Below are 24658 nucleotides of genomic sequence, written 5' to 3'. Positions count from 1 at the left end.
CCCTTAACTTAAAAAACCAAACACTAAACCTAAAAACCCTAAACCTTAAAATTAAAAACCCCAAACCTTAAACTTAAAAACTCTAAACCCTAAACCTAAAAAACCCTAACCATTAACTTATAAATCTTAAACCTTAAACCCTAAACCTAAAAACCTTAAACCCTAAATTAAAAAACCCCAAACCCTAAAACCTTAACTTTAAAACACTAGCCCTAATTCTAACCCTTCACTTAAAAATTTTAACCATAAACCTAGAAACCATAAACCCTAAACTTAAAAACCCCAAACCCCAAACCCCAAACTTAAAAAGCATAAACCTAAAAACCCTAAACTCTAAACTTAGAAAATCCTAAACCCTAAAACTTTAACTTTAAAACCCTAACCATAATTCTAACCCTTAACTTAAAAACCCTAACCCTAAACTTTAAAACCATAAACCCTAAACTTAAAAACACAAACCTTAAACCTAAAAACACTAACTCTTAACTTAAAACCCTAAATGCTAAACCTAAAAACTATAAACCCTAAACTTTAAAACCATAAACCTTAAACTTAAAAACATTAAACCCTAAACTTAAAAACCTTAAACCCAAAAACCTTAACTTTAAAACCCTAACCCTTAAGTTAAATATAATTTTATAATTTATAATTAAATGCATAATTTAATTGACAAACCATAAACCCTTAACTTAAAAACCCTAACTCTAATCCTAACCTTTAACTTAAAAACCCTAACCCTTAAATTTAAAATACTAACCCTTAACTTAAAAACCCTAAACTTTAAACCTAAAAACCATAAACCCTAAACTTAAAAACAACAAACCTTAAACTTAAAAACCATAAACACTAAACTTAAAACCACCAAACACTAACCCTAAAACCCTAACCCTTAAATTAAAAACAACAAACTCTAAACTTAAAACCCTAAAACCTTAACTTTAAAACACTAACCTTAATCCTAACCCTTAACTTGAAACACTAACCCTTAAATTAAAAATGCTAACCCTTAACTTAAAAAACCAAACCCTAAACCTAAAAATCTTAAACTTTAAACTTAAAAACCCTAAACCTTAAACCTAAAAATCCTAAACCCTAACTATTAACTTAAAAACCCTAAACCTTAAACCTAAAAAATTTAAACCATAAACTCTAAACCCTAAACCTAAACCCCATAAACTTTAAACTTAAAAACCCCAAACCTTAAAGACTTAACTTTAAAACCTTAACCCTAATTCTAACCCTTAACTTAAAAATACAAACCCTAAACCTAAAAACCCTAAACTTTAAACTTAAAAAACCTAAACCCTAACCTTAAAAAACCTAACCCTTAACTTAAAAAACCATAAACCATAAACTTAAAAAACTATAAACCTTAAATTTAAAAACCACAAACCCTAAACCTAAAAACCTTAAACCTTAAACTTAAAACCCCTAAACCCTAAAATCTTAAATTTAAAACCCTAACCCTTAAGTTAAATATAATTTGATAAATCTACTAACCATTAATACAATTATCAGTTAATATTTTTACATTCACATAATGTTAGATTTGAAAAAATATTTTGACTGGTACTAACAATTAATAATTTGATATAATTTGATAATTTTACTAACAATTAATACAATTATCAATAAATAATTGAAAAAATATAATTTATTTACAATTACATTCAACTATTTCGATTAAGGCATGATCGACTTGTATGGCCTGGATTCCTACACCATCTGCACAACTTCTGTTGACTGGCTGTTTCTCAGATATCCATATTGTTACATATTCTAATCGAGTAAGGTCGACCATTTGGTTTACGACGCAATTCTCTATCCGGTAACAGCTTAAAAAGAACAAGAGATACGGGCGGCCACTTACGTTCATCTGAGACCGGTGGGAAAACGTGTCTCCAGACGCTGTACATGTTTTCTAATTTGTACACTTCGTCCAAATAGCTCATCGGATCTAGACGGAGATTCTAAAAAGCTGCAATAACATGAGTGCATAGATAACGAAGTGCATCAAACATCCCATAGTCACAAGTCCTATTTCGCAAGTGTACACGATATTACCCGCCAACAACACCTTGGTGCGGTCTGTCAAACTCTGTTACGCGAAACCATAAATTGTCTCGATCGTGACACACTGTGTGCATGGTGTTTGCCCTCGCCTTGGCCTTTTTAATTTCTTGAACTACCTTACTGCACCATACATGACCTCCCTGCATCTGGCCTGCATAACTTGCTACTCGCTTTGGAAATAGCGCCGCCAAATGAAAATATGTCTCTCGCACAATCGATGTTATCGGTAGATGGCACGTTCCTTTAAGAACAGAATTTATGCATTCAGCCAGGTTCGACGTAATATGACCATATCGTAGGCCGCTGTCGTATGCTTTGTGTCCACTGTTCAAAACGTATGTTACAAAGGTAGTCAACCCATTCTCTGTTAATTGAACGTAAAATTGCCAACATATCGTGAAAACGGTCTTTATTTATTTCACACTCTGCCAATATAAGTTCATAGCGAATATTACATACCACTTCTACCAATAAAACTAATTCAAATTGACAAACGAAATAACACAGATATAGACTAAATACCCATGTTGGTCACTTGTCGTCGTTCGCTCTTAGATGGATATTGCCTGTAGTAGTTCAAAGCAACGTGTCTTAGGCAATAACTATGGTGTCTGCGCTGCCATAAGCTTCCCTATCGATTAAATACAGCTAGTATACCGGTATCTCGATCTGAAATAACACAGATATCAGGTTGGGGGCACACATGCCTCCTTAACCTAGAGAGAAAGAAGTCCCAGTCATCAGACGACTCCCCCGGTGTTATTGCAAATGCAATTGGAAGAATTCTCCCACCACCATCCTGTGCCACTGCAAGCAATAGCTGATGATTATATCTACTGAATATAAAGGTACCGTCAATTTGTACCAATGGCTTGCAGTATGGAAATACGTCTCGGCATTGCTTAAAGGTCCACGTAGCAATCGGCCGTTGTAGTACGCATGTTCCGTTTCAAGGTCTGTGATGGCATCTAGGACGTATCTCTCTAGCACCTGACACCACTGCCATATTTCATTATATGAGGCATCCCACCCACTATGTATCTTCTCCAACGCCTTTTGGTTAGCTATCTAAGCCTTGTGGTAAGAGAGCGTGTACCCTTTTTAGCTACGAATAATGGCAATTAACACCAGCACTGAATTCCTGGGATCTGCTTTTACCGTGGGCAGTATAAAGCTAGCTAACATAGTTGAATCCATCTTAGGATGATTTTGTGAAACACCTATAAACGGAGTACATTAAATAATGCAACATTACATAATAAAAGTATTATTCAGAAACCGTTAATACTGTACCTGCAGTACATGTATGTGGACATTTGTACTTTTTAATCTCCCACAACTCTGACCTTTTCCTTAACGAGGCGTAGATTTTTCATGAACATGTTCCGTCTTGCACCGCACACTTCGCCTCAAACTTATCAGATTTGGATTTAACGACGTGGTAGTTAACGTCGTTTTTGATGCTATGTTGTTTCAAAGCACCAATAAAACTATCCTTATCGGTAAATTGATTACCAACTTCAAATTCACTCGAATCTACCCCGAACCTGTACGATCACGCAACCAGTGTGGTAGATCTGAAAACTCGAACGCATCATCTGCAGACAGATCGACATTATGCATGTGGGCTGGAGGTGAGTATGCTTTGAATAGTGGATTTTCTTCTTCATCTGTATTCCTTTCAGCATCTTTAGGTTTTGTTGGAATAAGCTCCGGTCAGAAAATAAGCCAACTTCTGTACCATCGGGCCCGGGATCTCGAGATGAATCCACATCAGAGTCATCTTCTAACCCACAATCATCTGTAGCGTACTAGATCCCCTCACCGGTTGACGTCGTAGGGAGTACATCATCCCTTCTTCTGGGCATTTCATAATGTCCCCAATTGGATGTAGATTGCCACCTACTAGAACTTGATGTCGTTCCCCAGTACGTATTTCCAGCATCAAACATCGAGCCATCGACGTACATGTCCCATCCACCGATAGAGTGTCTTGCAGGGGATGTGCATTCGACACTGCTACCAAACATGGGCTATTCCATATTTTGTAACTCGCTAATCGAGTGTCGGCCAGAGGTCGTGTATACATCTCAAACACCGGTCGCAAGTAAATCATTTGGCGATGTAAATTGTACATATAACTCAATATAAGGTACTCCACTAGCAAGATGAGTTTGCACCATTACCTTCAAGCTACGAGCACGTTTTACGTCGAACGAGTCATATGTCACCGAATCAACAGAAGAACAAAATTGATACGTGATAGACAAAACTTTCATTGGCGTCGTTCCGAAAATTTTACACCTAATTCTTTTACAAAGTTCTGTCAAATCTATGTTCTGGTTAAAAACCAGTCGCACCGTATTCTCTGACAAAAAAACAACACCATTCTCGGTGTGGCAAACCTCACCATCGTAGTAAATAACATCACTAATACGGTCACTCATATTTGAAACTCTAACCTTCTTAGCCTCTCTAAATTGTTTCTGCTGTGACTTATGCATTCTGAAAACATTTTTTACCTCATTTATAGCCTCAGCTCAAACATGCTACTGTAGCAAAAGCGCGTTCACGTGGGCGCGATTTCACAAATTCTTTTCATAAAGCATCCTAGTAGAAGCGATTTTATACTATTTGCTCAGAAACGTTAACTCAAAATTATTTCTTCCAGGACCAACTGTAGCAAAAGCGCGTCCACGAGGGCGCGATTTTAGAAATTCTTCTCAAATAGCATCCTGCTTGAAGCGTTTTTTATACTATTTGCTCAGAAACGTCAACTCGAAATAATTTTTTCAAGACCTACTGTAGCAAAAGCGCGTCCACGTGGGCGCGATTTCACAAATTCTTCTCATAAAGCATCCTGGTAGAAGCGATTTTATACTATTTGCTCAGAAACGTCAACTCGAAATTATTTCTTCTAGGACCAACGTAGCAAAAGTGCGTCTAGGAGGGCGCGATTTCACAAATTCTTCGCATATAGCATCTTGCTTAAAGCATTTTTTATACTATTTGCTCAGAAACGTCAACTCGTAATTATTTTTCCAGGACCTACTATAGCAAAAGCGCGTACTCGTGGGCGCGACTGCAAAAATCCTTCTGATAAATCATCCTGCTTTGATTTTATCTTAAAAACCCATAAACACGAAACATAATCCAATTTTAAATAAATTTTAATTAATTTAATTACGAAACCTTAAACCCTAAAATTTAATAAATTTTAATTACAAAACGTAATTTAATTTTAATTAATTAATTAATTTCTTTTTAAAACCTTAAAAATCTGAAAAACCCTAAAAATCCTAACTTGGAAAACACGACGAAATCGCGTCCCCAAGGGCGCGCGACGTGGCAGCAAATCGTGTCCACATCAGCGCGCTTTGATGACGTGGACACAAATCGCGCTTTCAAGGACGCGCTTTGTTGCCACATCAGCATAGTGCGTTGACGTGGACGCGATTTGCTGACATATCCCCTGACTTTGCGCTTACGTAGACGCGATTTAGGGAAAAATGACCCATTCCGGTAAATAATAAAATACCAGGCCTATTTCGATAAATTTAAAAAAAATAATTTTTTTTAATATTTTGCCCGGAAAATAGAGTGTGAGAAAGTGTAACGGTGGGAAGAAGCATTTGGAGTTGAAAAAGAGGATCAAAGCATGCAGTTTTTAAAAAATAATAATAATAAAGAGAAAATTGGGTTGCTTGGTGTAGTGTAATGCACGGAGGTTGGGTGGCATTTCAAGGCCGTCAGAGGCATGCCCTTGAATTATTATTTTTAGGATACTTGAGAGGCCGAGGTTGTAAGCATTGTCAGTCGATAATAGCTTGCAGTTGGATGCCAAAGAAGAGGCCACCACCATTTTAATCCGTCAACTGTCCCACATCCACCAGCTTTTTATCTAACTCATATAAGTATATATATTCCTTTTGACACTTGTATTCTATACATGCTTTGTCTCTAAGCCAAGGACATTTTTCTCTTGTCTTATATTTTTGGCTATCAATGTATGCATTGACTTTAGGGAACCAAATAATGCCGATAAAGACACGTACCAATTCATCATAACTCATTCTTACACTATCGGAATTTACTTGGGAATTTATTAAGAAATCATGGTTTGGGTGAGGGAAAAAAACAGATTTAGATGACCAAGTTTGGGAGTATATAGCGTCAATGATAGCTTATTAGACAATGGTATCACACTCCTATGCAAGGGAGGTAAGGGGGAGAGGTGTGGTGTTGTTGGAAGTTCTTAGGGCTTATAAATGGAGTTGGGCTTTTCAGTTGAAAGCATTTGAATTCGATCCCGTGATGGTTGGAAATGGTTGCTTTCTTTGGGTTTTTTCTTCTTCTTTAGGATAGCTTTTATTATTATTATTATTATTATATTCTCAACAATTCTTTTGAATTTAAAACATTTCAATGATCTTTTGAAAGAATTTAATTTGTGTAATTATTTTATAAGATCTTCAGCATAATCTATAAATATGGTTGATTGTGACTTCTTTGGGGGGTTTTTTCTTCTTTAGGATGGGCTTTTTAATATTTTGCCCTTGTAGTACTACTATTATTATTATTAGAAAAGTATCCTTAAAACAAAAATTATTGAATAATTATCCTTAAAAGGTATCACCGAGAGCAACGAGGCCTTGACTCCGAATAAAAAATTCTCCATATAATCTTTTAACTTTAAAAAAATCACAAGTTAATATAATAATAAAATAATATTTTCATCCTCAAAATTTTTCATTAATTTTTTATCAGGTTAAAATGATTACATTTGTTTATTTATTTTTAAAATTTTAAATATATTTTAAAGGATATTTGTCGTCTAAATTTTACTTGTAGAATATTTTCTTTCTCCAAATAATAACCTTTTAATAGTACTCAAAATTAGAAAAACGAAAAGTATCATTTCTTTTATATGGAAATGCCATAAATATTAGATTTCTGCTAGGCAAATAGTGTCCAATAAAAATGATAGCAGTAGCTTTGGACCTAAGAAATTCACAATTGTCAAATATTAGTTCAGATATATGTTGAGTTGTAGTAAGAAAGATAAAGATGAAAATTAAAAGTTTGTGTATAGCTTTATATGAATCACCATACAATTGTTCTAAATATTTAAGTCCAAACCAATATTTTGTCGAATATCGGTAACGAACTCTTGACTTTATATCTTGGATCGAACTTTTTCTATTAGTTCTCTTCTCAAAATTTTTCCAGAAGCTGATTTTGGGACACTTTCCAAGAAAGTAATCTTTCGTAATTCTTTATAATGTGCAACCTACGAGCAAATCAATAGAGAGGGCATAGATTACAACAAACAATAAAAAAAAAAAACATATGAAACTTTTTAAAAAATCAATCTCATACCTTATTTGCCACGAATTGTTTAAAATCTTCTTCAGTTAGTGAACTATTGGGATCTCGAACAACGTATGCAATCGGAACCTCTCCAGCTTTAACATCGGGAAATCTAAAAAATTGAGTTTAATGTGCATTACTAACCCTTACGAAGAAGTACAAAAAAAATGAAAAGAGGTTGGAGATGGAGCTGTACTTACGGAATAACAACGGCATCAGTAATGTCTGGATGAGAAAGAAGTAATCCTTCTAACTCTGCAGGTGCCACCTATCAATTAACCTTATAAATACATTAAATAAAGTAGATGGAAATATACATCGAGTGTTAAAAGTTGTTAAACTAAATTGCATAGAATCGATTTAACCGAATTAATCCTATTTAATGAATTTCTCCAGATTCAATTTAATTTGTTAATTTACATTAGCTTTTAATTCGAAAAAATCACATAAATAAATATTAAACACATCTTCATATCCTAACCCTAATCCGGAATGGTGGATATTAATATCCCGACTCCTCTCAACCAAATAAATATCCCACCCAAAAGTTAAAATTAATTTCATTAAATTTAAGGGGAAAAAGGAAGAAGCCACAAAAGATGAGAGTAGTTGTGGTGGTCAATGCTATTGCAGCTTTTGTTTATTTTGCTCTCGTGTTTGGATTGAGAGACCGTTTTTTTCCAAGTCACACTTGCCTTTTCGGCTCACCTTATGGTCACATTATCTACACATCTGTATTTTACCCAAAAAAAAGTTCATTTGATTCATTAGATTATTAATTTTACATATTTGATATTAAAGCCAACAAATAATTTATGGTTTCAAATTTATAAATTTTGAAGTTAACTCGTAAAATTTGATAATTCAAATGGTGATTTTTTTTTTCATTTTTGTATAAATGAATATATCTTAAGAAAATTTGAAACAGTCAAAATCAATAGAACCGAACGTAATTATTTTGATGGATTATCCATTTATTTGATTTTTTTATCTACATATAAACCGAACCTATCAAATACACACTTTAATAACAAACTATTAAAGAATTGTATGAATAATTTATTACCTGAAAACCATAACATTTGATAAGCTCCTTTATTCGATCTACAACAAATAATTGTCCTTGTTCATCGAAATAACCTAGATCACCAGTACGTAGCCATCCTTGCTCATCTATACCTACCTTTGTAGCTTCTGGATTGTTAAAATAACCTAACAATAATAATCCACAAATGATGTTGTCAAATTACCTTAATTTATATGTAATAAAAAAATCAATTCGTAATTATCATCCATCTTTCGTAACGCGCTCACTAGATAAAAGGAATAGCTTGAAATTCAAGGAAGTAGTTAAAACTAAGTTCATTAGGTAGTACTTTTAATATTTACATTTTTTGTCAAATTGACTCTTATTTTTTTTAGTTAAATTTGACGTTCAACTTTTTAAAAAGAGTCAAATTTAACCATCTATCTCTCAACAATAGTTGAATTATTAATTTTTAATGGGAATACTAGCTAAAATGTTAAATTTTTATGAACTTTTTATAATTATTATAAATTTTGAACTTTTTTATAATTTTTAAATTATTTATTGACTGACATATAAGATAAACAATGTCATGTCAACATAAAATATTTATGGATTACTATAAAGATTGTCATGCTAACATCGTCAAAAAATTAATATTTTAATCAACAATCCGATTAAAAAAATTTAGGTTAATAACCAAATTTAATCAAATTAAAAATATATATACACATGAGTATGTTAACCTAAGAATCCTAACAGCTTCATTACATTCACCTAAATATCCTAACAACTTCAAATTATTCAAAATCTTGGTCACGGTTTGTATATAATGTAGTTAGATGAAAGGACAATAACTAATCATGCCTGTCTTGTAATTAAAATACCAAACACAAAAAAAAAAAAGAAGTACAAGCTGACAACTGTAATCTTGATAGATAAAAGGGCAATTCTTGCATTTCTTGTAACGACAGTTATGAGCAAAGGTTCAACCAAAAAAGAAAAAGAAAAAAAAAAGCAAAGATCTATAATGCCATTATCGGGTCCCATACTTGATTGTCCCCTATGAATAAAGATCAGGATAAGAAATTGCTCATTTCCTAGAGACTATATATTTTTCTTTTATAAAAGTGATGGGCATGGTTAATTATAAAGCATATTTACCTGGTGTAATTGTGGGTCCTCGAATCCATATTTCTCCAATCTGATTTGGAGGAAGGGGGTTCATTGTGCTTACACTAACAATTTTGGCTTGAATTAGAGGCATTAGACTTCCGGTTGATCCCGAGAAACCAAGGCCTTCCTTCGGATTTTCCATTGAAATTTTCCCGCAAGCTTCTGTCATACCATATCCCTGCACCATGCATGTTTGCATTTTAATTCCTCATTTTACAACTTAATAACCCACATAATTCTATTATGCAACCAAAAACAATACTGCAGGATTCTCAGACGCTAATAAAATATTAATGTAAATTCATGAAGTAGCTATAGGGCTTTGAAATTATTTATGAACATCTCCCTTTCACGTTTTCCAAGAGGCAACAAAGCAGAATGGGCTACTTCAAATTTATATATATAATAATATCACGGAACACTAGTAGATCTTAACATTAAAATTTGCGTTCTGGTTAAAATTTTTAAAATTTCTAAGATTTAATAAAAATTTCAAAAAATTTTAGGTCTAATTAATTTTTTTTAAAAATTTAAGAGCTTAAAATTTTGAAAACATTTGAATGGCCTAATTAAAATTTCTAAACAATTTTAAGGATTTTATGAAAATTTTCAAATGTTTTTGGGGTCAAAGCCTCCGGTCTGATAAATATTATATGCATCTTTACTGTATAAATTTCATGCACCTAAGTGAACAGCATATTGAAAGGTTTGATGTGTGGGACTTAAAAGGGCAGAGTTTTTCGGTTTGTTGAATTATGGTTTGGACGCCTTTTATGTTCTAGTTTGTGACTTGTTGGCTTCTGCTGCTTTCTGATTTGCAGCTTTGGATTTTGGCGTGTTGTACAAGTGGGGAGTATTTGGTTTTGGTTCTACTACCTGAAAAATTTCAACATGGGGCAAAATGTTGGCACATGTCTCGATCAAATCTCGGCTCAGTGGGGCTGCACTACATATAATTTGCTTCAACGATGATAAATCATACTTATTGTTCATCATCTGCCACTGCTTTGCCAAAGAAACAATAACCGGAGGCACAACGAACATATGCGTGACCTTGTACTTCTCGATGGCACCCAACACTTTGTCCAGCCCAAACTTGGCCATCGAAACCAATACATTTCCTCTTCTCAATTGTGCCAACGTTAAGACCGAACCAAACCCATGAAACATTGGCAAGAAACACAAACATACACTCCTTCCTTCCATGTACCTGTCTTGATCGGCTGTGAAATTTAAGGTCGAAGCGATGAAATTTTTATGTGTCAGCATCACCCCTTTACTGGTTCCGGTTGTTCCAGATGAGTACATCAATGCCGCCACATCGTTCTGCTGTACATCGTTATTCGAATTCAAAAAATTGTCAGCGTAGTTTTTTATAATATCCGAGTAAAAAGAGACTTTTGGAATAGCTGATGATAAGTTGGGGGAGCTTGATGATTGTAAGAAAACCAATGGAACATTGAACTGGCTAACTTTGCTATAAAGCTGAGGGATTGTGATGATAAGCTTGGGATTGGAATCTTTGACCTGTTTGGATATCTCAGTGAAAGTGAAAGAAGGGTTGGCAGTGGTGGCAATGGCACCAAGAGAGACGATAGCAAGGAAAGATATGGGAAAACGTATTGAGTTGGGGGCAAAGATAAGGACGACATCATGTTTAGCAACGTGAAATTGGTGGCGTAATGCATAAGCAAGAGATGAAACATGAGCTTTGAGTTGAAGAAAGGTTAGGGTTTCGTTAGAAGTAGCATCGATGAGAGCGGTGTGATGAGGGATGGAGGAAGTGGATTGGAAAATAAAGGAGGTGAGTGAGAGGTCAGGGCTTGTTGGGAGCTTGAGAGGGGGCCTTGGGGAAGTGTAGGTTTGGGATTTTGGATTGAATGAAGAAATTGCCATTGATTTTGGGGGGGGGGGGGGTGGGGGGGGCGCTGCTAATTGAGGAGATTGGGATCAAGCCTTATGGATTTTTCTTTGGGGGGTTAGGCTTGAATGAATTTATACTTGGTTTTGCAAAGTTTGTTGAGTTTGAATATAGATGATGATGAATTATTATTTTGTTGTGGTCATGGTCTCAGGTCTGCTCTTTCGGCGGCTATCAATGTTTGCTAATTTTTTCTATCGATTTCTTTATGGGACGTCTTGGGAACAGCTACAAACGAAATAAATGCAAGATTAAAAAAAAATTAAAATTTTAATATTTACGAATGATTAAAACGAAATAAATATATAACACGGATAAGGGTTAAGAGTGTTACATTAACTCCGTAAATATTCATATTTAATATTTACAGACTCAATTGATTGAAATGGGGTTTTGAAACTATTTTTTCCGGTATCACTGAAAATCGAGTTGTCACATCCTAACTCTATTTGAATTTTTTTCAAATCGAGTCGAGTTAAATTAAAAAAAATTAAACATGTCAAATTAAAATTGTGTTACAATATAACTAATTTCATGTTAAAACACATAAATTTGAAACAATGTATTTTTGAAAACTCTTTCAAAGTAAAATAAGAGGAAAAAAAAGATTAAAACGAAATAAATACATAACACGGATAAGGGTTAGGAGTGTTACATCAACTCCGCAAATATTCATATTTAATATTTACGGACTCGATTTATTGAAATGGGGTTCTGAAACTATCTTTTTTGGTACCACTGAAAATCGAGTTGTTACATCCTAACTCTATTGAACTTTTTTCAAATCGAGTCGAGTTAAATTGAATGAAATTGTTCAAGTTAAATTAAAAAAATTAAACATGTCAGATTAAAATTGTGTTACAATATAACTAATTTCATGTTAGAACACATAAATCTGAAACAATGTATTTTTGAAAACTCTTTCAAAGCAAAATAAGAGGAAAAAAAGATATTTTAGAAGGATAAACTTCAATAATTAATTTTAGGTCTCAAAAATTATAATTTTAGAATTTTTTTTTAAAATTTTTTTTGTATATTCTTTAGTTTTTTTAATATTTTTATAATTTTTAAAATATAAATTTTAGAATTTTAATAAATATTTTGAATTTTAAAAATTATTTTGAATTTTTTCCGTACTTTTTGTTGAGAGACACCAATTTGCTCATTTTCAAAATTAACAGGGACCAAAGGTGTATTTACACCAATCTGTTAGTTGAGTTATTTGAATTGTAAAATTTAACTCGACTTGAACTCGAAACTCAAATTACTTATTCTAGTTGACATGAAAAACTGAATAACTTGATTTGATTAACTCAAAATTTAAATTTTTTTCGAGTCGAATCGAGTTTTGCTCACCTCTAATCAAGAATACGCTCAAATCGTAATCAACGTAAGGAACCAAAATCAAACAAAGAGATTGATGAAGTCATATCAGACCATGAATCAGTAACATGAAAACCTTCAAGATTCACTCAAGAACACAAACACATGAGAACAAAGTGCAAAATGAAGCTTGATTAAAGAACGCGGTAAAAAATGAATCATACATTTCATCAAACACCTCTAGTGCACAACCCATCGCAACCATTATGACAAGACAACAAGTCAATGATCAATGCAAAAGATGAAGGAAAAATGAATCGAAACCATAACTTTGCAAACTATCATAGTGTGCACCGGAAATTTATGAACCCAACACATTAGTGACCTTAACAACATAAAACACATGTAAAACAGCTCATCTAGTCATGAGGCACGTAGCTCTAATACCATGTTAGAAATATAAATGGAACAAACAAGAAAAGTGAAAACTTAAAGGAAACAATTAAGCAATTATCCGAATTTTATTCAATAGAAGACTAACTTTTCTATTTACATCAGTTGCTATGTATATAGCTTGACTAATGAGTCTCATCTAAGTTAAACTCTTGAAGTAATTGCTTCTAACAACGACTATTCTGTTATTAACAACCTATTAGTTATCTTTACCAGAAATTAATTTTAGCACATAATTAATATTGGCTAATATTCTCCCTAATTCTTTGTAACACTCCTTACCCGTATTCAATACCGGAATAGGGTACGAGGCATTACCAAAACACATGCACTTGTAAACGTATTTAACCAAGTTATAAAATTTCATCTAAATTAAAACTTTCAAAATAATTAACACGCTCCTATAACTTTTCACAATATATCCTCAAAATGTTATAATCATAATAATTAGGGCTTACGAGACCCGATACATACTCATGCAATTCAATGCTTCATTTCCATTTCCTTCAATTCGTAATTTCTCATGCTCACGATTTAGATCATATCACTAGCAATTTCCATTTAATTCACGTACAATTCAATGACATCAAGTTCAACACTAATATGTATTTACCATTTAACTCAATGTTTATTGATTATACCATTCAATAACACATTTATGAAATTCTCAATTTTGCAATGAAAATATCACTTTAGCTTGAATAACAACATCGTCCTGATATAAATACACTACCACTTATCCATTTACTTTAATTCTTTTGGGTCCATTTGTCACTTACCATCCTTAATCAAATTAGGGAACGGTTACGGAAAATTGAGTACTTCACTTTCACTTTGCCATAGTATAACTATGGTCTTACGTATGATCACTTATCACTTGTCCCTGATCACTTGATCAGATAAGTGTAGCTAAGGCTACCGCTTATCACTTTCTCACTTGATCAGATAAGTGTAGCTAAGGCTAACACTTATCACTTTGTCACTTGATCAGATAAGTATAGCACTTATCACTTTTTCACTTGATCAGATAAGTGTAGCTAAAGCTACCACTTATCACTTTGTCTCTTGATCAGATAAGTGTAGCACTTATCACTTTTTCACTTGATCAGATAAGTGTAGCTAAAGTTACCACTTATCACTTTATCTCTTGATCAGAAGTACTCAAATCCGGCGTTCCGCTTAATTTGATCATTTATTCGATTTTTTTTCATTTTTATTTTATTCTCATTTCAAAAATGAATACATTTCATCATACATTGTATAATTCATGAAATTAACATTTAATCATTAAATTTCAGCCATATGAACTTATTATTTCATTATCTTTCCACACTTGTTTCTATGCACATCACACAAGATATAAGCATATCATTCAACCATAGTTGCAAGCTAGTGTATTTAAACATGACTCTTTTTGGAACTAACCACACGATAAACCATTTCAATGCATAACTTATAAATTTAACGTGGCATAATCTAGCCACTACTTGGCCAAAGTCTAAGCATATACACCAAATATGTTAGCCAAATACACGTATAGCTTAAGCATTATAAGCATGGATGAGCACAACATTTATTCATGTATCAGGCTTACCAACATGTGTTAATTCATAAACCATTCATGACATTATTTCATGCCAAATCATATACCGAATATACCATACGCACATACTATGAAACTTTTATTTTCACACATGAGCTTAAACCATGACCAATGATGCACAAATATAAGCATCATTTCTATTTCATCGTTTATCAATTAAAATCAAGCATATGACCAATTATACACAAATCATTCATATATTTCCCAATTTTCCTCCTCCTCCTCTCCATTCCACATCCTTAATGTGTATAACACACTTAAACAACATTAGCTATAATTTCACTATTCACTCACATGTATATTCAAAACTGTTTCTCCAAGTCAGAGTCACTAAATTATTTTTATCCAGAAATACAGAGCTCCAAATTAAGATCCGTTAATTTTCCCTAAAACTAGACTCACATATCTTCATACCATAAAATTTTCAGAATTTTTGGTTCAGCCAAATAGTACAGTTTATTCTTTAAATTTTCCCCTGTTTCGCTATCTGACAGTTCCGACCACTCTTCACTAAAAATTAATTATCTCATTGTACAGAATTTGGATGATATTTTTGTTTATTTCTTATAAAAATAGACTCATTAAGGATTCTAACCATATAAATTATAACTCATAATAATTTTTGTAAAATTTTTAATGATTTTCCAAAGTCATAACAGGGGAACCCGAATTCATTCTGACCTTATCTCACAAAATCTATTATATCTCATGATTTACAATTCCATTGCTCACATCGTTTCTTTTATAAGAAACTAGACTCAATAAGATTTAGTTTCATATTTTATTCATCCTCTAATTCAATCTCTACAATTTTTGGTGATTTTTCAAAGTTACACTACTGCTGCTGTCCAAAACTGCTTTAGTGCAAAATGTTGATTTCCATTTTCCCCCAAATTTCACAGTTTATACAATTCGGTCCTTTCTCAATTAACCCCTCAATTAATCTAATTTTCTCAATTAATACTTTACCTAGACATTATAAGTTGTTACACAACTATTGAAATTCAGAATTTCCACATATAACTCTATCTTCAAACTCTTTTACTATTAGGTCCCAAACATTCACTTTCTATTCAATTCTTTCAATAAAATCAGCATATGAACAATTTAAAGCTCTAATTTCATGATAAATCATCATATAATTCCAACACATATTCATATCAACTTTCAACTTCTTTCATAAAATCAAAAACTAATGAATTTAACAAGTGGGCCTAGTTGTAAAAGTCATAAAAATACAAAAATTTCAAGAAATAGTCAAGAATTGAACTTACTTGTAATAAAAATATAAAGAACCAGCTTGAAGAAGCCCTTCCATGGTGTTTTAGCTGATGAGAATTCAGAAAAATGAAGAGAAATCTAGATAATTCCACTTTGGTCCTAACTTTATTAAGCAAATTTTGCAATATTCTAATTTTGCCCTTAATTCTTCTTACTTTCTTGCTGATTTCATGCCTTTGCCGTCCAGCCCAAATAGACCTTGGGTCTATTTTCCTTTTAAGCCCTCTTCCTTTTATCATTTAAGCTATTTAATCATTTCTCAAAATTTTGCATTTGTTACAATTTAGTCCTTTTTGTTCAATTAATTATCGGAACTTTAAAATTTCTTAACGAAACTTTAATACTAACTTTTTAACACTCCATAAATATTTATAAAAATATTTATGGCTCGGTTTAAAATCCCCGAGGTCTTGATACCTCATTTCGATTCTAATTATTTTAATATTTATTTCTAGTGCACTATTCACTATTTCAAAAATTTTCCTAACTTCACATTTAACTTATACTTACTAAATTAATAATATTTTCTACCCATTTGTCTAATTTAGTGATCTCAAATCACCGTTCCGACACCTCTGAAAATTCAGGCCATTACATTTTTTTTCTCGTCGAATTTGTGGTCCCGAAACCACTGTTCCGACTAGGCCTAAAATCGGGCTATTACATTCTTCATTCTCCTACTTTTTTAATTTCATTACTTCTAAGTGATCTTGACTCTTCATCAACTCAAAACAGTTTAGCTCATGCTCATGCTTTGACAGCTATTACACGTCCCTTGGATGCTAGCTGGTATGTTGATTCTAGTGCAACCTACCATGTGACACATGACATGGCAAATGGTATGGTTCTTATTGGAAATGGCACTACTATTGATATTTCAATGTTGGCTATTCCTCTTTGGCTTGCGGCCCCAAAACTAATTGAAAAGGTTTCAATTGCATAAGTTAGTTTTTTGGTGGATGTAGGGTGGTGTGTAGATATAATGATGATCGTACTGGTGAATAATGGTTGTTTGGTGGTGGGGAATCTCTAGGTTAGTTCAATAAAGAATGGAGTTTGTTTTGATCAGTTTTTGAGAATTTTCTTGAACATTAACCTTATTATCCATTTTGCAAATGCTCCTTTATAAATGAATCTTTTCTCCTCCTTTTTTGCTTGAAAGCTGGCAAAGGAGTTAGTGAGAGCTAGCAAAAAGGGCATTGGCACTATTTGGGTGCCTAAGGATGACCACCTATCCCCAAAATAGTCATATGGACCAAACTATAAATTCTAGAAAACTAAGGGCTTTTTGTATATTTTCCTTTCTTTTGGTTTTTTGGTTAATTTTGTAATTTTTATTTTTTTGGAATTATATATATAGATATATAAGTATAAATTTAGAACATTCATAAATTTCAAAACAAATGGGCCAAAGCCTAAAATTTGATAGAACAATCCAAAATGATTAAAAATGGGCCCAAATCAAATCAAAATTTCCCATTCCATTACTCACCATTAAACTATAATTAACTTAAGTTCAAAACAAAATCTAAAATTTAAATTTGTGATATCATATAAAAAAAATATTAAAACTAAAATGATTTTGATATTTAGAAATTACAAGTCAGATTTGTCAATTGAGTTAAGGTCCCGGCAAAATTCCATATTTACAATAGTTTTTTATCTGTGTTTTTAAATGGTTGTTTCTTCTTCTTCCTCCTCTTTTAAACTACATCATAAGTGTAGATCTACAAAAACAATTCACTACTTCAACCTCCTTTTCACTGCTTGTCACCCTCCTAACACCATGTTTTTGGTTTAGGGGAATGGAATAGCATTCTGGCAATGGTAAACCATTCATTTATTTAGTTGAACGTAATAATCATTCAATGGAATGACCATTACTTCCCTATTACTTGTCTTCCCGTAATAGTTTTTATTTGATACCACCAAAGAATAGTTATTCCATACAACATTGAATAACAAAAAAAAAATCCAGATTAGTCCATTAGAACTTGGACTTAGAAAATATAAAAATAAAATATTTGAAATATTTTAATATAATTTAATATAAAATATTTAATTTTAAAATATAATTTAATAAAAAATAACTTAATCATATTTTAATATAATATAATATAAAAATAATTATATTAAAAATATTATTAAATTATATATTATTATTTTTTAAAATTATTGATTATTAATTTTTTTTAATAATAACTCTATTATAATTGAATAACAATAATAATAATCATCTACCTAAAAAAACTTCTGCTAAGAGTACTCTGATCATTTTAGATTTTTTACTTATACTATTACAACATCATTCTATTCAACCAAACAGTTGAATTATTGATTATAGCTCTTATTTATATTACAACGAACTAAAAGCATGTTTGGTTGGGTGTATTGGCATATCGGTGGGCCCCACTTATTACGCCTCTAATCCGTTGTTTGGTTCAATGTATTGCTATTACGGGGCTAAACTATTACTGACCTAATCGGTGAAATCCACCGATTTCTAAGGGTGCGTTTGGTTCGTTGTATTGGATTAGAGGTGTATTGGATTAAAGGTGTATTGGATTAGAAGTGTAATAGCAAATCAACTGTTTGGTTGAATGTAATGGAATAGAGGCGTAATAGTAATCTTGTGTTTGGTTGAATGTAATAGAGGTGTAATAGCATAATGGAAAAAACTAAAATGACTAGAATACCCTTAGCATAAATTTGTTTTGGTAAATGATTATTGTTATTGTTATTTAAATTATAATAAGATTATTATTATCAATAATAAATAATTTAATCATATTTAAACATAATTTTTATTAAATATATTTTAATTAAAATATATAATTTAATAAAATTCTTAATAATTAATATTCTTATATTAATTTACTGAAATCATAATATATGATACTGTAAAATATAAATTAACATAATTACTATTAAATATATTTTAATTAAAATATATAATTTAATAAAATTCTTAATATTAAATATTCTTATATGAATTTTCTAAAATCATAATATATAATACTATGAAATATAATTTAACATAATTATTATTAAATATAATTTAATAAAATATATATTTTCAATTACTTATTTAATATAAATTCAAATTAATGACGATTAATTATATTAGATATATATGATCTTGTACTAAAATTATTTTAAATTACCATATTATTTAATAATTGGAATATAGTTAATTTCTTACCAAATTATCTAAAAATTTTAAAAATTGTGTTTGGTAAAAATTTTAAAATAGCTGGCACAATAATTATGTTTTAAATTTTTTTTTACCGTACCATTCTAAAAAATTCAAATATTGTTTTCTTAAAAAATATTAAAGTGCGAAATTATCATCATACTATAGATAAATATTGAAATTTGTCACTGTACTTTATTTTTATTTATATTTGCCGTTATTTTTTAAAAAAATATGAGTAAATTTGTAACTTAATTTTTATGTTATTGAATTTTACCACTAAAATTTAAATTTTATTAATTTTTGCCACTAACTCTTATTTTTTAGTTAAACTCTTATTTTAAATTTATATTGAATTTTTATTTTTTTAAATTACAAATATCTTCATTTAACTTAACGAGTAAATATAATTCTTGACTTTCCTTTCTCATCATCTAAACAAAAGCACAATAAACAAATTATCAAAAAGAAACCCAAATCCAATAGTTGGGAGATTCAAAAGCTTTCTCCAATAATGTGTTTCTTCTATAAGAAACAATGCTTATAAGCAGCTTGTCAAAGCTCAAAATCTATTTAGTCCTATGTCATACATCCAATGTCATTTGAATACAAATAGATAACTGGCTTTAAATGGCAAAAGATATAACCTTAGGTGGACTCATTACAAGACTAGCAAGAATTTGACCAGTGATGTTAGAACACACATTCACAGATGCTAATTTGTATATATGCTCCCTCACATCAGCACCAAACCCAGTAACCTCCATGTAACCTCCCCTTTTTCCACACTCTCCATAATACCCTGGAGACAGTAAAAGAGTTTATATTCTGTGTCAAAATTCCGAACTTTGTATAAGCTCATTCACATTCCGTAAATGAAATAATAGAAAAATGAAATTGCATGAACCTTTTTCATTTATAATATACTTTTCTGAAAGCATTTCATTGATACCTGTCCTGTTGGGTTGCCTGGATTTATTACAACCAAGGCCCTAACAGTGATGCCATTAGCCTTGGCTTCCTGCAGTTGTTTCTTAAGCTCAGATACTTCCAAACCCCATCCTGTAGCTTCATCAAGATAGTAGGGAACTTGTAAAATCCAAAAGAAAGTTGTAATTACAACAACTGGCCGATCAAAAAATGGTTGGACGGTTAAAGGAAATCTCTATTGCCAATCATTTAGCAAGTTCTACCGGGAAAGACAGCTAAGAAGTAATCCTTAAGAAACATAACGCAACTTGATATAGGTCAGTTAAAGCTTGGTCAATGAAGCAAAAAGTGAGTACTTACTTCACTAACAGATAATTAAAGACAGCTTACAAATAACTAAATACTAAATAATGCTTTAAGTTATTATATGCTTGGAAACTAGATGCACTAACAGTAAAAACGTGACAGATAAAACAGTCACACAAAGCAAAGACAGCATTCTCTACATGTAAACTAGTGTATCCCTAATTCATAATAAAACCCAATGTAAAGTCAATCAATATCATATATCAAGGGAAATCAATCAAGCATACCCCAACAGATGCCAAAACATGAAGATCATGCTAAACATTAAGAATAACTCAATGCTGACTACCTTAGGACTTAAAACCATGCTAATTGGACTTATATTTCAACACTCAACATTGAAAACAAGGGCCCCTTCTTTCTCATTAAAAGATAGAAATGAAGTAAAATAAACACAGCATAACCATTTTCTCAAATGAAAAATCATACTCTTAAGGCATATAGAGGTCATTGCAATTAGGACTTCTTAATATTATCAATATCATATAAAATATTATCGTTCAGGTACATATACATCGTTCAGGTGCATATAGAGGTCATGCAAAAATAATATACATATAAAAGCCTAGATTGAATGATTAGGACCCATCCATCCCTGAAGAAATCATCAGTTTAAAGCTCAAACTCGAAATTTTAACATCCATCAAGGTCTATCTTAACATTGCAGAATCTAAATTTAAGCTAACCAAATCCATTGCAAGCATTGTAGAACCCATATTTGTTGTAGCAAACGGTACGCAAAAAGGATTCATCTTCCTGTATGAGATCCTCAAAGCTTCAATCGCATCGTTGAAAACCTGTTCATTCCACAACAAGCAATGTATATGAATCGATGGATATAGAAAGAAAACTATATACCATGACACTTTCCTTCTTCTAGAAAAAGATTTTACCTTCATGCCACCCATTGCTGAACCAATCAAAACTCCGCATTTCGTTTTATCTAACTTCTCCATTACATCTTCATTTACTCCCCCATCTTGCAAAGCTTTCTTTTCGGCAGTAAGAGAATAAAGCATGAATTTGTCCATCCTCTTGGAAAATTTTGGTGCGACCCATCCATCAGTTGAGAAAGATTTGATCTCTCCAGCAATCCTCTGGAGAGAAAACAGGAGCAGTAAGAACGAGCAGCAGTACAAACAAGAGCAAAACAAGAGATCCCAACCAAAGACAACTTACTTTCGGAAATTGAGCGCAGTCAAAAGTCTCGATTTCACTTATACCACTAACACCCTCGAGCAGGTTGTTATAGAAAACATCAGGCTCATGTCCAAGCGGAGTTACTACTCCCATCCCGGTCACAACCACTCGTCTTTGCACTAACAAGGCAGTAACCTTTACCTTTCGAGAGAGCAATCGGTCGAAAGAGTGTCGAAACCCACTACTTGAGAGTAATCGAAAGAGTGTCGACTGGTTGAGAAGGCCAATCGAAAGAGTGACAGATAAGTTGTAAAGAAAAAGAAAAGAAGGGAGAAGGTAGAAGGAAATCAGTCGAAACTTGAGCAAATGGGCAGAAGGTAGAAGGAAGGAAGACAATAGGGAAGGCAATCGGGAGGGTAAAACAGAGAGCAAATCGACAGAAAGCAAATCAGCCAAAAAAGAAAAGAAATGAAATGGGGGGAGCAAGCTTGAAGGAACGGAAGAGGAACACAGGGGATCGGGGAGGGTAAAACAGGGAGGGTTTGTTGAAGTCGTTCCTAATCTGGGCAAAATGGGGGGAATAGAAATCGGTGATTTTCACCGATTAGGAAAGTAACCGATTACACCCGTATTACCAATACTTTAAACCAAACACGGGATAGAGAGGGATTAGGTGGGGTCCACCGATTAGGGGTGTATTGGCTTAGCCAATACACCAAACCAAACATGTTGTAATACCTCCCTTTTGCTCCGTTTAGGCGATCCTTCAGTTTACCCTCCCTGTTTTACCCTCCCAGGCTTCACCTTTTATTTTCTTTTTCTTTACAGCCGATTTGCTCCTTCTCAACCTTTTCTTTTCTTTTTGTATCATTATAGCTCCAAATTTTTGTTGTTTGATCGAATCCAAAATATTAATCTCAGCTTCGCACAAAAACTATAAGTCAAATACCTTTCTATCAGCAGTTTATTTCTTTATCGTTTTCGTTGAATTTTGCTGCTCGTTTAGTTATTTTTTCAGTCGAATCCGTGATGAGTTATGAATATCGGATATATGTTATCATTCTCTTTATTTCTCGTTGTAGTTCCTTGAATTTTTTTTTTGTTTTGTTGAAACCAAATGAAAAGAATCAATGGAGGGGCTGATAAAATACCCTAAAATTGAACCAGAAGACAACCAGTTTCAATTCTTATCTTCCCAGGTAATTCTTATTATTTTTTCTTTCTCGTGTTAAATATTTGTTTGGTTGCATTGAAAGCCAAGGAAAAGGAACTGGAAAGTTTGTAAATGATGTTTCTCTGCTTTTTCTAATTGGGTTTAGCCCAGATGGTTGAATGAATAACCTTAACTAAGATGGAATACAATTTTCTATTGTTTATTCTTTTTTTCTTTGAAAAGGGAGCATCTGTTAGTTTTAGTTTTCTTTTTGTTTTGGATTAATTGTTATTTAGCTTCTCCAAGTAGAGGGTTGTTCTTAGTATTTCTTTGTATGACAAAATTTGAAGGTTCTTATTGGATGCCTGAGATTGATCGCACGAGCATTGCTGCATTGTTAAGGATAGTCAGTAGCTGTTAGTCGAAGCTTGTAACTATTTGCTATCCATTATAGTCTGCTAAGGAGTTAATAGTAGCTGTTAGTCGAAGCTGTTATACATATTCCTGTATGAATAGCTATAGAGACTTTACTGTAAAGAGATCATCTTTGCAGATTGATGGTATTTCAATATCAGATGTCTTTCTTCTTGTATATTTAGTGTGTATCTTGATATGCATTGATGTGATTTCCCAATATTAGAGCAAAGTCATTGTTTAAATTGTAGGTTATTTAATTTGATATGGATTTTAGTATGGCAGCAAGTTTTATGTCGAAATGTACCTATAGGCTATAGCATATTTTGCTTCTTCTTTTTTTCTTTTTGCTCGCATAATATGCTTATCTTTGTTCTTTTAGTTTGTGGAATAACTTGTTAATCTTGGTGAATGATAGCTATTTTTATTTTGATTTTTTTTTGTTATTGTTGTTTATTGGTTCAAGGAAAAACAATAGTGTTTTTTTTAATGATGGTGTTAGGATCTAGAAAAAGTGGAGGATGTAGTAGCTATTATCAGTTTCATTTTGACTAGGTGGTCGAAGTTGGTTGATTTGGCTAAGTAAAATAGTGGTCTCTAACTGCTAACTATGAGATAATTTCCTTGCTGGGGGATGAGACAACCATTCCCACAAAGATTGATGCCGTACTTTGATAACTGATGTATGCATAAGTTAAGTTGAAGGGATTGGAAGGAGTGAATTACAAGGTTGTCAGCGTCATCGAAGATATCCAATCCATATGAGATATTTAGGATTAGTTTGGACCAAGTTAATTCATGACTAGCACAAACCAGCCTGAATTATGCTAGTGGATAAATCATTGGTTTTCTAAGAACTCTGTTGTTAATATATTCCAAGGTTCCTCATCCCAAGCATGGGTTATGAATCTTCTTAAAATAATTCCACCAGCTTCTGAACCACTCTGTGTTGCTGCTAATATGATGTTAAAGAAAGCTACTAATGTGCTGAATGTTGCTCTTTCTTTTAGATTTGTGGTTGCAAGCAGTTCTATGTTTGCTGCCTGTTGTTTAGGGGATCTTGGGAGTGTCATATTGGGCATCCTTTGTCATGTCGTTTTTTATTTCTATTTTTTGTTTCTCCTATTTCTCCTTATGTCTGACATTGTTTCCATTCTTGTTTATTGATGGATATTTTCTTCCATAATGGTTGTTTCCTTTTACTGTGGTTTTTCCTTGTTTCAAAAATACCAGTT

General features: G+C 32.4%; 2 protein-coding genes across 4 annotated transcripts; both read right to left on the bottom strand.

The window, feature by feature from the left end:
- Positions 1-7144: 7144 nt before the first annotated feature.
- Positions 7145-11657, bottom strand: LOC107891158 (4-coumarate--CoA ligase-like 7). 2 transcript variants are annotated; one of them, XM_016815845.2, is made up of 6 exons: positions 10523-11657; positions 9635-9824; positions 8510-8655; positions 7644-7711; positions 7453-7555; positions 7145-7363 (listed from the first exon to the last, which is right to left on the bottom strand). In XM_016815845.2, the coding sequence occupies exons 1-6, from the start codon at positions 11540-11542 to the stop codon at positions 7250-7252; spliced, it is 1641 nt and encodes a 546-aa protein (XP_016671334.1). In that variant the 5' UTR covers positions 11543-11657; the 3' UTR covers positions 7145-7249. The 2 variants fall into 2 exon arrangements, with proteins under 2 accessions (XP_016671334.1, XP_040956776.1); XM_041100842.1 differs by lacking the exon at positions 7145-7363 and having other exon boundaries at positions 7516-7555; positions 7644-7698; positions 10523-11546.
- An 8226-nt stretch (positions 11658-19883) lies between these two features.
- On the bottom strand, positions 19884-24590 carry LOC107891159 (3-oxoacyl-[acyl-carrier-protein] synthase II, chloroplastic). Of its 2 annotated transcripts, XM_041100841.1 has the most exons (5): positions 21896-24590; positions 21610-21813; positions 21403-21513; positions 20373-21311; positions 19884-20222 (listed from the first exon to the last, which is right to left on the bottom strand). In XM_041100841.1, the coding sequence occupies exons 1-4, from the start codon at positions 22007-22009 to the stop codon at positions 21282-21284; spliced, it is 459 nt and encodes a 152-aa protein (XP_040956775.1). In that variant the 5' UTR covers positions 22010-24590; the 3' UTR covers positions 19884-20222; positions 20373-21281. The 2 variants fall into 2 exon arrangements, with proteins under 2 accessions (XP_040956775.1, XP_016671337.1); XM_016815848.2 differs by having other exon boundaries at positions 20373-21513.
- Between the last annotated feature and the right edge of the window lie 68 nt (positions 24591-24658).

The sequence above is a fragment of the Gossypium hirsutum genome, chromosome D09, assembly GCF_007990345.1.
Source record: "Gossypium hirsutum isolate 1008001.06 chromosome D09, Gossypium_hirsutum_v2.1, whole genome shotgun sequence".
NCBI classification, from domain to species: Eukaryota; Viridiplantae; Streptophyta; class Magnoliopsida; order Malvales; family Malvaceae; genus Gossypium; species Gossypium hirsutum.
This window is presented reverse-complemented; position numbering and strand designations above follow the sequence as displayed.